We start from the raw sequence: 16,015 nt of genomic DNA on the forward strand, positions 1-16,015 counted from the left end.
AGGTGGCTTTTACGGGGCCTGAGTAATATGTGCGTAACCTTCGGTGTGCACATATTAAAGCGAAAGTCACCGCCTGCAAAACACCTAGATAAACTTAATACTGTATCTTTTCTTTTTCAAAACGGTTTACTTATACTGCAGTGTACTAAGTTTCTATCATGCTTAAAGATAGCGGACGAGAATCACGTACGAGAGAATAAAGTCTCACTGCACTTAAAATATCCAGCACTACTTTTATTTATTCATTTTAACCAGAACTACTCAGAATGTAGCTCGTAGTGCTTTCATCACTGACACCCACTTCTTTAGAGATTGTTGTAGCGTTTCAGGCATTTTAAATTGGGTAAAAAATACAGTAGCTTGGTGTCTTAAAATATCTGCGTGAATTTCCTGCACTGAAAGTTGCAGATATGCAGGAGCAACTTATTTTTGCATATTTTCCGCAAAGATATATTTCCCTTTCTATGGTTTTCCCCTTTAAGGAAACCTGACCTGTTCTTCCACGTGATCACTAAATACATCTTGCATAAATAAAGGACAGACCAACTTCCTGCGTTGTTGTGTATCTCCATCGCATTGCCTTTTTTCAGGTCTTATAGGGCTTTATGGAATCCGTGTTAAAGAGAGTACGGATGGAATTATGGAATCAAAAGAATGTTAACGCGGAATGAAGTGCTGTACGAACAAAAATGCATTTTGCAGTAGAGCATTAAGCTTGATTTACATGTTTGAAATGAAAATGTGAAACTAATGGTCAGTACAGGCAGTGGCGTAACTTTGGTTTCAAAAGTGGGGGAATGGGTGACGGGGGGGACGGTTTCTGTAGCTGGGTTATAAATGAGGCAGGGTATTCTATAAGGGATAAACGAGAATTAATTCACCATTCGCGTGCATTAAATGCAATCATGGAAAATAAGGACTTAATTGGACAACGTTGCAGACTATTTAACGTCTGTATTACAACACAAAAATTACTCCTCACACAGACTGCTATTACAGCAGTCACTTTGAACAATAGTATGATCCCAATGTTCACACAGAGAAGAATTATGGTAACTAAGTTATGAAACAGGCCTATCTGTTTGCGTCGGAGCGCCCCACACTGCACTAAAAAAATACAACCCGTTTTTAAAGTTAACAATACTATTTTTCAATACAATTAGATAAAACAATACTTAATCCAATGAAGACGAACGCAAACCAAATGGAAAAAGTAGAAGCCTGTAGGTTTACGGTTTTGTGTTGTTCACCTTGCTTGCGGTGTGCATAAGTTCATTTAAATTAACCTAATTGCATTTTTTTAAAACAGTAAAAATGGAAATCAGAACAAAATAACACAAATTCAATAAGGCCCTAGTCTTAGTACTGTACATTGGTAAGTGACACTTTTGTGAACTTCGCAGTCTTATGGGAATTGTAGCTCAGCGCGGTGATGTAGTGCTGTTATTGGCAGTCACTGTAATGGTCGGCGCTGTAATGTCCGTCGCGGTAATGTCGGAGTGGTTTTGGACTCGCTGTTATGGCATGTAACTGATTTAAAATAGGAGTGCAATACAGGATTAGTAACTGTTTTTTTTTGTTCACAGGAAAAAGATGCCCCAAACGTAAAAAGGGAAGAAAATGGTTTACATGTTTCTAAGAAAAGCAGGAGGACAAAGAGGAAACACAATAAGATCAAAGTCCTAAAAGTGCTCCCAAAAGATGTGCTGAGCGAAATGAAGTCTGCAAAGCAGGAAGGTGTTCACAAGCCCAACATTGGTGTCAAAGAGGTGTTGAATTGCAGTGGGACAGAAAGGACAGATGGCAGGCACCACAAGGGGAAGATCTTAAAAGAGAAGAAAGCTAAAGTGGAGCAGGATGCTGCTGAGACTGTCACATCATTGCCAACAGTAATACTATACATTTTTTCCATGTCTACTTTACCATTTGTTAATAGATACTATAAACTAGATTTATGACATGTCAACCTATATTTTCATGTTAGTGTCTTGCAGTGGATGTTAGTGCTGGGACGAACATGGCATTTTCATGTTTGGATCTTCATTAAAGATTTAGATAGATGTTCGGATATTCGTTCACTTTCAAAGCGTTATCAAAGCCATTATATGTAGCACTGTATTAAAGTTGAAAAATATCCCAGGAGTAAGAAAGGCCTTACTTTACCCTCGTGAATTAACTACAAAACAAAGGATGCAGTACAGTAGTTACGGTTAAATAAAATAAACAACTTGTGTGTATTTCAGGTAAAAACAAAGTAGACCACACTTTTTTTTTTTAAATAATCCCTGCCATTGTTGCGTTTTCGCAATAAACAGAGTGTCCATAGACAAGACTTGAACACACTTCAAATAAAAAAGGTAAAAAAGGGGTGTTGTACATTGAAAAAAAATATGTGCTCACTGTTTTTATTTCTTTTATTACATTCCACTTTACAAAAACTATGTATTAGTGGTGCAATCGGCAACCTAATTTCTTACTCGATTATCATGTAGGCATTTATCAACGATAATCGATGCATTGACGTTTTATTTTTCAAAATAAAGAACAGGTTTTTCAGAAGATCCAATAGCTAAAACACTATTTTGCATAATAGTTAAACAAAAAGGCACAACTTGCATTCAAATTAGAACACTTCTGATTTATAAAAAAAAAATATATATAAAGGACTTGAGTTTAACAACTGAAAAGAATATGCATGTGTCCGCATCAGATGTCCCTTTAACATTGTAATAATAATAAAAAATACAAAACTTTAACAGAAGTAATTTCTACAGTACAACGTCGCATATCCAACCCCCTGTGGACTGGGGTATAGGCGGATTTGTGAAAGTCGGATTTGCTAACATCTATAGAAAATGACATTTACACATCCATAAATAGGAAACATCCATTAAACACGGAAATTCTTTAAAAGTAAGCAAATGTAAACTAGATTAATTAGGCTACTGTTACTATGTGGTTTGCTATAAGCCACCTCCACGTAAAGCTTTTATACAAAAAATAAAATAAACGCAAAACAAACGGTAAATGTACAGTAACCTGCAACTGATTCTTAATATCTCTGTCATGGTACTTCGCACTCTTTCTTGATATTGCCAACAGCCAATAAGAAGCTTGGTTTAAATATTGCTTCGACTATTTTAAACAAACGGCTGGTAAGCATTGCGTTTATGAAGCTTGCTTTGTTTAATTCAAATGCATTTAAAAGCTACAACAACACGCTGCCAATATCTGCATGTGCACTCCATCATACAAACACATTGCACGAAAAAGAGTAAAACACAAAGCTTTCTCAACTGATAATTTAAACTAAAACTTTTTTTATTTTTTTTATTTAAACCACCTTTATGCAACAGGCCTCTGGTGTATTGAAACATCGCTGCTACACACAGCTGACTGACACACACACACAGACCGTCTCTCTTAAAAGGGGAACGCACCAAAAGGCTGATTGCTATAACGCTTTCTTTCTGTTCCATCGCGGACGCTGCAGTTGCTGCCAATGCCATTACTCTCATAGCCTTTATTTATTTATTTATTTATTTATTTATTTATTTATTTAGCTAGGCGGTTAATTGATCAGGGTGGTTCTTTGACGGTCGGATATGTGACGTTCCACTGTATCTGAACTATGATTGTTAATTACTGTTAACATTTTATGTCCAAAGCAAAACCATTAATCTCACAAATCCTGACTAATTTAACTACCATACTAAATTCAGCTTTTAATATAATATTGCAACATTATCCAAACACAAAATGCTTTAAACCAAAAGAAGGTAATCAGTAGATTTAATATTGGCATTTTTTTTAAATAGTTACGCATAACATAAAATGTATATGCTGTGTTCTTGTCACTTTTTTGTGCAAAAAAATGCATAGACTTGCTTACCAGTGAAGCAACTCCAACTCAGTTTACCAAAGGGTATATCAAACGTGAATGTAGAGGCCTAAAGTGTGTATCCTAGCAATGCACTGACATTGTTTATCTACCGTAATGGCACTAAAAGAAACACACTCAAGGTTTTAATTAAGGTTGCTCTGATTAATAGATTAATTGCACCGATTAATCAACTAAAGTTGATCGCAGATTAATTAAAAAAATTTAATCATACAATTCAATTTTTGTATATAAAATCAACCTATAGTACTGCATTTTCTCCATGTTAAGCAATCACTTGTCAGTAGCCACAGTATTCTTGAGTACCTGCAACAAGATTCCGAACGGCTCAATATCTTCGGTTCTTCAGGTTCTGCTAGATTCAGAAGGACCAGAAGGAAGCTAAGTACGTAGTATGTAAACAACTGATGTATTCCATACGTAGTATGTGATGTAACAAATGTATTCCATTTACTAAAATAATAAATAAATGCTTTTAAAAACACCAAATTCCCATGGGCTTATTTTTATTTTTTAGATTCTATTGATCTTTTAGTATTACTATGCATGACAGCCACTATAATATCATTACCTTTATTAAAAATGTGGACTGATTAATTTACTGATTTTAATCTACCGATTAATTAACTAATGGCAATAAATTAAATGTATCGAAGCTGTGGAAATTTAAGGTCAGATTAGTAATCGATGCATTGATTAATTGTTTTGACGGTAGGTAATCAATCAATCTTGTGCCGATTAATCAACTAATACATTGATCAGCGATTCCTTTTTTTACAATGTAATCGAGCAGAATTTAACATTTTTTTCACATTTTAAAATGTAACATTCGCCCTGACTGCTTCCCTGCTCTGATCAAAGTTTCATCAGCATCTGTTTACAATTTTTTTTTCTTAAAAGACAGATGTCTCTCTTCAATGCTGAAAAGGGCCTTAATAGGAATTTGCTGAGTGCTGCTGTGACAAATATAAAAAAGTATGCATAGAGTTTAAAAAAAAAATAGTTTGCATCGGATGGGTGCCGACATTCTTTGTAAGTAAACAATGAAACGCTCCAACACATTATGTAAGTACTAGTACAGTTGTGTGCAATTTAACTTCTGTGTTCTACTCTTCAGTCTTTTAATTTATTTGATCAAATGAAAACAACCTGTAGATTTTTTGTTTGTTTTATTTCGGAATTGCAATCCGTCGCTGTGACAGATTTAAAAAAAAAAAAAAAAAAAAAAAAAAATACTATACCATGCTCCAGAGGAACAAGATCTGCTAATACTGTATAGGACTTTCCTCCATTGACAACCCTAACCAACAGTGTCCTGTTCAATTATGGCATTATCTATACTCCCGTCAGCTACAATACAGATTTGTGTATTGCTTTGAGTAGACAGATGTCGGACGAATAAATGGCGTTTTGTGTTGTGACTGGTAAAACATTTAGTGACCCTGTCACTGTGACAGGCAGCCGTTTTTTCTAGTGGAAATGCTGTATGGATATTTGTTCCAGCACAAGTGGATATATTATGTTGGGGCTACTTTGTTTAATAATGTTTGTTGGATTTATGTATTTTAATTTTTTTAAGAAATTGCCAGGAAGCGCAAAGCCTTTGGTTGGACCAGCACTCGAGACAGTGTTTGAAGAACTGGGAAAGATTCAGAACAGTAAAGAGAGGGCTGCCAAGCTCTTTCAGTGGTTCATCTCTCCAATCTCTGCAAAGAAGTTCTTCAGGTAGATACACACATTTGCTTACCAACACTTGCTAAGACAATCAAGTTTTTTTCTTTTTTTAATATTTCAGAAATGTTTCAGAATAGGGCAGCAGTGTGGAGTAGTGGTTAGGGCTCTGGACTCTTGACCGGAGGGTCATGGGTTCAATCCCCGGTGGGGACACTGCTGCTGTACCCTTGAGCAAGGTACTTTACCTAGATTGCTCCAGTAAAAACCCAACTGTATAAATGGGTAATTGTATGTAAAAATAATGTGATATCTTGTAAGTCGCCCTGGATAAGGGCGTCTGCTAAGAAATAAATTATTATTATTATTATTATAGAATAGAAACTGTAAAAACAGGACTGACATTTTTTTTTTAATGAAACACAAGTATTTTTCTGGTTTAAAAAAAATAGGTTGTGGTGTCTGATTTAATCTGCAGCAAAGGCTATTGTTGATTTCCTTAATACAGCCATGTGAACTTCTAATTGCAAAAACTGAAAGCTGAGAAAGAACCAATTTACACATAAGGGATCCAGTTAGCTGTTAGCAGCCAAAAGCAGTAGTGTTCAAATGGAATGCCAGAATACTATAGTCAGAAGAAATTTTGCTCATAATACATTAGCTATAGAAACTAAACAAATATCATTGTGCAGCTTCACATGGACTATTTAAAATGTATTTAAATGTGGAGATAGTACTTTGGTTCATACATTTTATTTTTCCCAGGATATCTGTTGATTTAAATTTCTTTGCCAATAGTTCAAGAAGTAAGCAATGTAGAGACCTGGAAATGTACATTTTAGGGGTTTCATTTTTGCTTTATGATTTAGTTTTTGAGCCTTGTACAAAAGACTTGAATTCAGACTTGTTTATTTTATTACCTCATGTTTATGTATATGCTTTTTTTTAGTGAGATATGGGAAAAGAAACCTGCACTTATCCGGAGACACAACCCAGACTACTACAAAGGATTGTTTTCCACAGCAGAGTTTGATAGGATTCTGAGAGATGTAAGGCAGTATTTGTGAGTGCAAGAGAAACATTCCAAAACCAAGTTAAGGGTACCATTTACTGTTAACTGTATCTCTGGATAAACAGTAGACACAGTACACATTCTTTGTTTTGGTTTAAAAATAAATCCTGGATTTGACATTTCAGAAAGCAAAGCACAGTTTTATTATAAATGGGCTGCATCCTTTTAGCTAACTTTTCTTTCTAATTTGCTGATTTAAATTGCTTAGTATTAGTGCTACAGTGGTAGCCATGGCCAGCTATTAAAAATGGCAAAGTATGGCTTGTTACTCTTCACAATAAAATTCAGGTCAATGCCATTTGCAATTTAGTTAACCTCTCCTAAATGTTCTGCACACCTATCTATGCTTCGTGTAAAGCCTGCTGTATCTTTGTGAAAAGGAATGTGCCATATGTCCTAGTATACAGGTTGGTCTCCTCCTTTTTTTTTTTTCAGGGCTTTTTTTATGATCTCATTCCCTACCTGCATGATATTTTAGGGTACTGAAATGTAAATTCTGAATTTGATACAATGCTGAATTTTTTTTTTATTAAATTGTAGGTCTTCATTGGTTTCATTAGGCTATAGTTTATTTGTCTCGTCTTGTAGAAGTGCATTCAATTTACATTTCTATGTCCTCCAGTACCTTGTATTTTTATTTTTTTTCCTGATCTCCTCAAGAGGCCATGGACAGATTATACCCAGATAAAGCCAGAATAAAGAAAAAAAGTCACTGACCGACTATTTTTATAGCCCACAAGTTATGCCAAATGTGCAGAACATATAGCGTGTGACTTCGATTTTCCACACCTCTGTTTTATATAGCACGATTTGTGTCATCTTATGACTATATAAACTGTTGTGCTACCACTGTATGTACCCTTGTATGTTGGCAGTGATTTTTAGCAGTTCCACAGATACAAGTTGAGTGAGCTATAATGGTAAACGTCTTGGGTCCATAACCCATCCTTTTTTTTCTTTTCTTTCTTTTTCAGAATGATGTTCAGTATGGGGTGAATCTAGACGTAACAAGCTACAGCAATGGCGAGAGAGAGACGCATAACCCGCCTGGAAGGGCACTGCCTTTTAATGTTTGGGATTTTTACAAGGTAAAATTTAGAACTGTTAGTCAGGTAATCAGAATTTTAGTAGTTTTTCAGTGTACCTAGAAGTGCACTCTTAGGGGCATTTCCAACTGAGAATGCAGCCAGAATAGCCTACCCAAGATGCAACAGCTCATTTGTGGTATAACATTTTATAGCAAGCTGGAACTGCCCTGTCGCAAGTGATCCCCAGGATTGCATTTTTAATTGATGTAATATCTAGCACTGGACATTACTTTTGAATGGGATTCAAACCTTGACACAAAAAAAGTTATACAAAAAAAAATGCATTTACATTCCGTCATTGAAGGTATTCTTATTATTATTATTATTACTGCCTAGCTTGGCAGAACATCTTGGCCAATGTAGACATAGCTGGTAGTAAAAGACCCCCAAAACCCTAGCAGGTAAAATAAACAGAAAAACAGTCCCCCACCCCCTCACTTCCCCTAACAAAGTGGTGCAATATTTCCTTCATATTCAAGCTGGGACCCCGACAAGACATACTCAGTCCTCAGTCCTAACATAAGCCTTATATCCTTTTTTGAAAGAATAAATTCAAAACCATTCCCTATGAAAGTCCAAGTTGCAAAATCGCCAAAGCATAACATTATGTCTACATTCCAAGTCTACATACAAATGTAGCAGTTTTCTTTGTCTTTTGTTTTTTGTTTTTGTTGTTTAACCTCAATCCCCTCTTATTCTGTGTTAACACTAGCACCGCCACAGCCACTTTTTGAACGGCTTTTGCATTTCAAATTTAAATATCTCTGCATATGTGAATATCTCGTGCATGTCCGTTGTTAAGTGTCACTAAATATTTGGATTAAATACCCATATGGTGTTTCAGCTGCAGAATCGAAAAAATGAATAAGTTATAAGCACTTGCTTCAACCATCAGACATGCAGTTTATGCGGCATATTGAAATCAATACAATATAGCCGACAATTTAGACTGGGCTTTGTAATAAAATCAACGTCATTGTGAAATAACGTATTATAATCCTGTTGAGTGCTTGAAACACTGATTCTAAACATCAACAGCAAGTCTGTGGCAAATGCACTTGTACAGTTGAATAGCGTGTTTTCTGCGTAGATTGTACTTCGAAAGCTGTAATAGAACTCTGAACAGACAGACTGAACTCTGTTTCACTCAAAGCGCTTTCACGTTGCATAAGCTATGTTATATTTTTGTTTTATGCTATTTTTATAACTAGTTATTTATGTTGTATGTGCATACAGCTTTCTATACCTGTTTACACAGAAGTTTATTGCGTAAAGTTTATTTTATTACAGTATACGTGCTTTTTTTGGTAAGAAGTTTAATTTTCAATGTAAATACGGTGTTTCTGCTCTGAAAATGTTATGAATGATGTTCATAAATAAAAATATTAAAGTTGTATCCGATTGTTTTTCATTATCATATCGAAGCTGTTTTAAAATGGAGCCGCACATTTTTCGGGTGTGGCGGTTGTATGTAGAGTCTGGAATCTCGGCAGTTCTAGTCTTAAAATAAGTACTGTATTTATATTGGGTTTAAACGGCTCATGACTGTGTAACATTCTTTTTGAAGTACTGCACTGTTTCTTATGTGTTGAAGTTGCGTTTATGAGAACCGTGTGTTTGATTTTTAGGCTTGCTGGAAATAACAGGCGAAGTGGTGCTCCTTGTGTTGGTTTGGGTTCAAGAGATCAGTGAGCTCTATTTAGTTAAAGATGTTTTAAAGTTGTCACGGTACAGTAGGTTAGGGATGAATTCAGTAACACATTCAGTAGTGGAGCCATTCTTTTACTTCAGGTACACCAATAATCTTAATATTCTGCCGTCTCGAGCGACCTTCGTGATCTACAACCTTTGATCAAAGTGCCTTATTTTCTACCATGAAGGTTTGGCGAAGTTGTTCCATGGGTTGTGGTAATGTTGCCTGTGGTCTGTCGAAGTCTGCTCTATCTTGGAGACATGGGTGCCTACAGTTGATAAGGTTTCTTGCATAGCTCTGTGTTGCGGAAATATTATTAAACTCGTCATTTACATTCTAATTTAGCTGTTAAGTTGCTACCATCGTTTCAGATGAAATGGAATTTGCAGGAGACAAAGTGTGTTGCCCATCTGCAGCTACTCCTTCAAACAAAGATGGCAATGGTTGTTGGGAAGAAAACTCAGTTTTTGTTAGTTAAGTATAGGGCTGCAACGAAGGGTACATTTTGACCTTTGAAGGTTCGGAACACATTACCGAAGGAAGGTTTGAACCTTCGATGGTACTAATTTGCATAATTTACTGGTGACATCACCGTAGCTACTTGTTTTATATTTGATTGAAAATCCTATTTTACACTACTACTACTACGAACTTACGATTTTAAAGTGACCCCAGAGATTGGGTGTGCCTCCATGATACGTCAACAAATGCTTGCACAGTTTGCATTCAGCCTTTTTTTTTTTTTTCTTGGTCGTCTGGGCATTTAACAAATAAATCCCAAACGGCAGATAGGTTTCAAGACATTTCTTTCAGTACAGCTTACGCTATACAAGGCTTTGCTGTCGAGATGGTGAATGAAGAAATTTGCCTCTGGTTAACACTAGCTGGAGGGGGGGAGGGGCGGACGGTACTCGGTTTTCGAAATAAAAATTGTTAGTGTTAGCGTATATTTTGTATGTTTCAAACATATTCGACCATAACACTTCTCTTATACTGTCATGTATGGTAGATATTCCGTACATATTTTACTGAAGCACTACAACTAGGTACCTCCCAACCCCCCACCACCCCCCACCCCCCGTGCGTGAATGGCGTCTGACGAACCTTAGAAGGTTTTAAACCTTCGAACCTTCTAATACAGCCCTAGTTAAGTACAATGAAATTGCTAGGTTAATTGGTAAAGCAAATCAGCAAGTTAAGTGAAAGAATAGGAGCGCTATGAAAACACGTCTACTTCACGCTGTGTTTTGTGGTGCCCCCTCCTGTTGCAGTCTTCGAATAATTAAGTTTGACTAATTTACAGAATATACATAGTTTTATTGTGCATTGTTTACTCCATTCCAGCTCTAAGTATCTTTTTATTTATTTATCTATCAATATTTTATTATTTTTTGTGATACAGATTGGTTCCCTATTGTCCAATTACAGACATGTCGCTTGAAGTTGGCAGCATTTAAGGGGTGTTAACACTGGATGCGGCATGGTGCAAAAAAAGTAGAATCTGCTGTTTTCAATTAAGGCATTCACACCGAAGGTGGCCAGAGGTGCTACTCGGGGCGGTACTTAAGAAGTAAATAAATAAATAAATAATTCAACTTTTGCTGCTCCGCTTCATTACATGTCCTACCAGCAGTCAATAGTGTAAAAGCAGGAGACTACTTTCCCAAGAGAAGATGGCCCTCACAGAATCTACAAACAAGGTGGAAGAAGAAAAGCTCATCTACAATGTGTCTGAACATCCAGAGCTTTACAATACAGCACTTACTATTTGCAGGTTTGCAGGCCAAAAAGGTAGTGCACGGAGAAGTGGCAAGATGGGTCAATCGGGCAAGTGAATATTTAGTTATGTGAACATGATCTCCCTTAAAAAGCCTCTTTGATTGAAAAAGCGTTTTCTTGAAATTCCAGGTATTCCGCAGAGTTTCTATATGTATCGATAAATACATGCATTGCAGCTTTTATTTTCTAAACAGCATCCTTCACTTTTTGTGCTTATACACGAAGTGTGTCTACTTTTCCCCGTTGCATCCTTCTTTGTGAACGGGTCTGCGGCAACGCGAGGCGCAGGGAGGCGGCATGCACGTTGCATCTGGTGCGATTGCCCCTTTAGAGTTTTAGGACAAACTTGGTGGTAGTTCTTTTCTGAACTGTGACTTGCCTGCCTGCTGAAGTGTTTTTTTTTATTCCAGAATGGCTGTTCCTTGCGGATGCTGAACCCTCAGGCCTTTTCTGTCACAGTGTGGAATGTCCTTTCCATTCTTCAGGAACAGTTTGGAAGCATGGCTGGTGCAAATGTGTAGGTTTGCTTCCCTCCCCATACCCCCTCATACTCCCCCCCAATGTGTAGAACCATAAAGTTTTTTTTAGTAGTTTACATATTCACAAAGGTGGTTCCCTTGAACACTCATATTGGTATGTTCTCAGGACTCCTATGACTTTAATGTGAATTGTAATGTTATAGGGAACAAATGTGAGGGTGGGTTATATTGGATACACAGATACTGCAGAAAGGTAGGGCCTTTAGTTAGACATCTTTTGAAGTCCCTTGATGAAGAGCACCCTGCATTTTATATTTAAACAATGAAGTTTAAAAAGTCACCAGAATGTAAATATTGAAATCAGAAAGTAAACTTACAGAGCTGGAACAAACACATGGGTAAATAAAGTGCTAGTGTTCTACTCCTGCGGTCAGGCTCTTAAGTTTTAAGGAATAGCAACAAATCTGAACCAGTAATTCCCAAGTAAGGTTATTGAAGGACCTATGTTTTGTGTGTGTTTTTTTTGTCCAGGGCAAATTATTACAGGAGCATTTACACATAAACCTTACCCTAATTTAAAATGACAAGTTAGCTAACCCTTTAATATCCCATTATGAAATTGCTATTCAGTCCTCCAGTGAGTTGATTGAAATGTTTCTCTATACAGTAGATATTTAAAGTGTGGATGTTCCAAGAGGTTTTAATACCAGATGAATGGACATCCTGCGTCTTCTACAAATTACTGTTTCTTTGCCTCTTTGAATTTGTATGCAGTATCATTGGCTGTGGGAATAATAAGGATTATTATTTTTATCCTGATTAGTCAATGTGAATCTCCTTTCTAAATCAATCCATTAGAAAATATGTACACACCCTCTGAATGTTGTCTTTCAACAAAGGCTGCTTCCTCGGTGTCCTATACGTTCAGTCAATCTATTTAAATTGAGTTTAGCAAATAAAGTAAAAAAAGCAATGGCAACTAGACACATTTTGAACTTGAATATGTCTGTGAAAAACACCTGTGAGAATAAACCACCATAATTGTTTTTTTGTTGATTTATCGGCTTTCTTGGTCATCATTTTTAATTGACTTGCATTATGTCACAATGGGCATTATTTTCAAAAAACAGTGTTATTGTATCAAACTCGTGGTATAGTAATGAGAGCTTTAGTAGCAAGTGATTTTCAAACAATGTGTTAATTAAATCAAAATCTGTTAATGCTTTGAAATTGAGTCAATGACTTTTTTTATTTAATTTTTGGATGGGACGGGGGGTAAGCCATCTATCTGTATTGGTTGGAATTTATTTTCTTATGTTGACATCTACTTTTTTAGTATGTACGATTGTAGGCTATAAATGAATGTTTGAAGTGTAATTTGTGTTTGTAGTTAGTTATTATACATCTATACCATGTGTGTAACACTTCATTATACATTTATTAAGCTTTTAAAATTACTATGGAACTCCCCAACCCAATACAGTTTGTTTGTAGTCAATTGTTCGGTGAATTTCTCTAATCATGCATTTTCTCTGGTATGGTTTGCTCGCCTCCACGATAAATAAACTCAACATGAATAGAAGTAACCACCGAACATTTAAGATATAAGATGTTGTAATATGTGCTGACAGATGTGTGAAGGAGAGAGTGTACACTGTGAGGGGAGTCTGACAACATTACAAATACGTTAGGCAAAATCCACGTCGATGCTCTCGGTCACTTTAGGTTCCATTCATGTGCATTGCTATGTTTGTATGTATGCATGCATGCATGACTCCAGTCATGTGGTTTTCACGATCATGTCTCGTTAAGTTCTAGCCAAATTGTAGATATTTATTACTGCCATAGCCTTATCTTTTCTCCTAATGATTTGCCCCATTGCCACTGTACTTTTATGCATTCATGCATCCCTTCCTGCAATGTAATCGGGCAGCATGTTCCAGGCATAAGGTTACAAATTGTTAAAACAAGTGAACAAATTTCATTCATAACCACAAGTATATAAAAGTCTAAAATATTTTAATAACTACAAATAATTATCTAGGTAGCCTCTGTATCATCGGCGTCACAGCCGCTGTCTGTTAAATTTCTGTTTCAAGGTGAGGTTTATAGTCTTTCGTTAATTAAAACCCTCCTTTTCCAAGGGCAAATTAACTGCTGATAAATTCTGACAATTACCACAGATTTGCTTTTAAATTCCCACGCAAACAAAAGAAGCACTGCTCGTTAAGATATTAACATTATTTCGTAAATCAACATAATTTTGGAAATCACGTTCGCATGATTATTTAATAACGAGGTAGGCATAATGACCTCTTAAATGCCAAAATCAATGCTACATAACGATTTGTTGATTTAACACAAGTTATTTACGAACTTTTGAAAATCCTGCCCAATAACTTTAGACTATACTTGCACATGTAAACTTTGTTATCCAACCAGGATCATGTCCTGGTTGAAAATACAAGATGTACTGTGTTTTACAAGGGAAACAAAGACTAATTTGGAATCTCATGTGTTTTAAGATACCTGACTCCTGCTGACACTCAGGGGTTTGCACCTCACTATGATGACATTGAAGCGTTTGTGGTTCAGTTGGAAGGGAAAAAGCACTGGCGAGTCTATAACCCAAGGTGAGTAACATTACAGATTTGAAGTCATTTTAATTGCAGTATTTTACGCAAACTCTGGATTAAACCATTGTCATGTATAAATCAGAAGACACATTTCCCCAGTATAATGTCAAATCCTAAGTTTGGAACTGCAATTCCTATAATAAAATGATTTAATTTTGGATAGCCACACAGTGGTCACGCTGACCCACCAGAAAGCAGACACAGAGCTTCATTTGAAACAAGTGAAGCATAGTTTTGTTTTTGTTTTTTAGCCTTGTTAGCACCAGAAATCACTCCTTGAGATAAATGAATCTTAATTATTTGCACGTCTGCCAGTATTGCATTTGTGTAGATGTAGAAACTGACATTTGGTTGAGTAGTAGCATTTTAAAATTATGTAAAATAAAATTGTTACATTTGTTACTGTCTCAATGAAATAAAGGGCCCCATTCGCAAAAATCTAACTGTTTAAACAGTACTTAAAAAATGGAATACATTATAGAATCCTCTTTTAAAACAGATCAGAAATCCTGGAAAAAAAAAATCGTCATTGTTGTATTTAACTGCTCCTCCATTTACTGTAAATACATTAAACAGCAACACTTTTTTTTATATAATTTATAGCGAAATTGGTATGAAAATTGCAACAGTTATGAAAATAATTTGGCTGAAAAGGCAGTCAGTTCTGTTTTGGCGTTTTGTTGCAATAATTGAAAAAAGTGGTATGTTCTGGTTCAATAAAGTAAGTACCGGTATGTTGTATAAATGGAAAAATCAATAATAAAATAGTCCCAGAAAAACAAACTACCTCCTTTTTTTTCACAGAACAAAGGAAGAAGTTCTGCCCCAGGTTTCCAGTCGTAAGTGTTGCTACATTATACATGTGAAGTTTAATCTCACTTGAATACAGATAAACTAAAAGCAATCAAACTTTACTGAAATGCTATTTTATACATTTCACATGCCTTTCTTTGTGTTGAGCAAAGTAAATAAATGAGTAGGGGCAGATACAGAAAACAGTGAGAAAAGAACTGGGGGAAAAAATTAAGCAAGTGGGGCAGGAGAAAGGTTTGTTAAAATAGTTAAAGGAAGAAAGAAAAAAATATATAGCTCACTGAGCCCAAGGTTTCATTTAGTGTAAGGTCCTGGGCAAGAGGCAGCATGGTTCAGAATACATACAATAAAAATATGATGGATACAAAAAGCAAGAACTAGAAAATGATGGTGTCACTGTGGCTGGTTTCACATACCCTGATTAGCACTAATGTTACCTAGTGCAAGAGTAGTGTTATTCAGTGTCTGTAGCTATGCTTTGGAACCACTTACCCATGTGGTAAGGATATTCTTTAGCACTCGTTCTTCAGGGTATCCCAAGTTACTCTAGGTGCTGTGGGTGTAGATCATGGCCCACTGACATGTTCATTTATTTGTTGCCAGTGGCCAGACGTTAAATTCTACTTGGTAACAGCACTTTTTCTATTTTGTGCCTAGCTAATTTCAGTCAGGACGAGATCGGAGAGCCAATCTTGGAGGTTGTCTTGGAGGCTGGCGACCTACTGTATTTTCCTAGAGGTTTTATCCACCAAGGAGATTGTCTGTCTGACACTCACTCTCTCCACATTACTATCTCCTCTTTCCAGAAGAACAGCTGGGGGGACCTGCTGGATAAGGCATGTCTCTATTTTTATATGGCTAGACTTATGAAATGGAACCTCAC

General features: G+C 36.2%; 1 protein-coding gene across 1 annotated transcript in view; it reads left to right on the forward strand.

Moving 5' to 3' along the window:
- The window catches only part of riox1 (ribosomal oxygenase 1), a 40,614-nt gene that overhangs the window by 8,940 nt on the left and 15,659 nt on the right, over window positions 1–16,015 (forward strand). Inside the window, exons 2-9 of the mRNA XM_034018972.3 lie at window positions 1,587–1,889; window positions 5,481–5,626; window positions 6,522–6,621; window positions 7,619–7,732; window positions 11,615–11,721; window positions 14,209–14,316; window positions 15,124–15,158; window positions 15,790–15,968. Of these exons, the coding sequence (XP_033874863.2) occupies window positions 1,587–1,889; window positions 5,481–5,626; window positions 6,522–6,621; window positions 7,619–7,732; window positions 11,615–11,721; window positions 14,209–14,316; window positions 15,124–15,158; window positions 15,790–15,968 (1,092 nt within the window). The remainder of the gene's footprint in view (window positions 1–1,586; window positions 1,890–5,480; window positions 5,627–6,521; window positions 6,622–7,618; window positions 7,733–11,614; window positions 11,722–14,208; window positions 14,317–15,123; window positions 15,159–15,789; window positions 15,969–16,015) is intronic.

The sequence above is a fragment of the Acipenser ruthenus genome, chromosome 6 (assembly GCF_902713425.1).
Source record: "Acipenser ruthenus chromosome 6, fAciRut3.2 maternal haplotype, whole genome shotgun sequence".
In the NCBI taxonomy this organism is placed as follows: Eukaryota; Metazoa; Chordata; class Actinopteri; order Acipenseriformes; family Acipenseridae; genus Acipenser; species Acipenser ruthenus.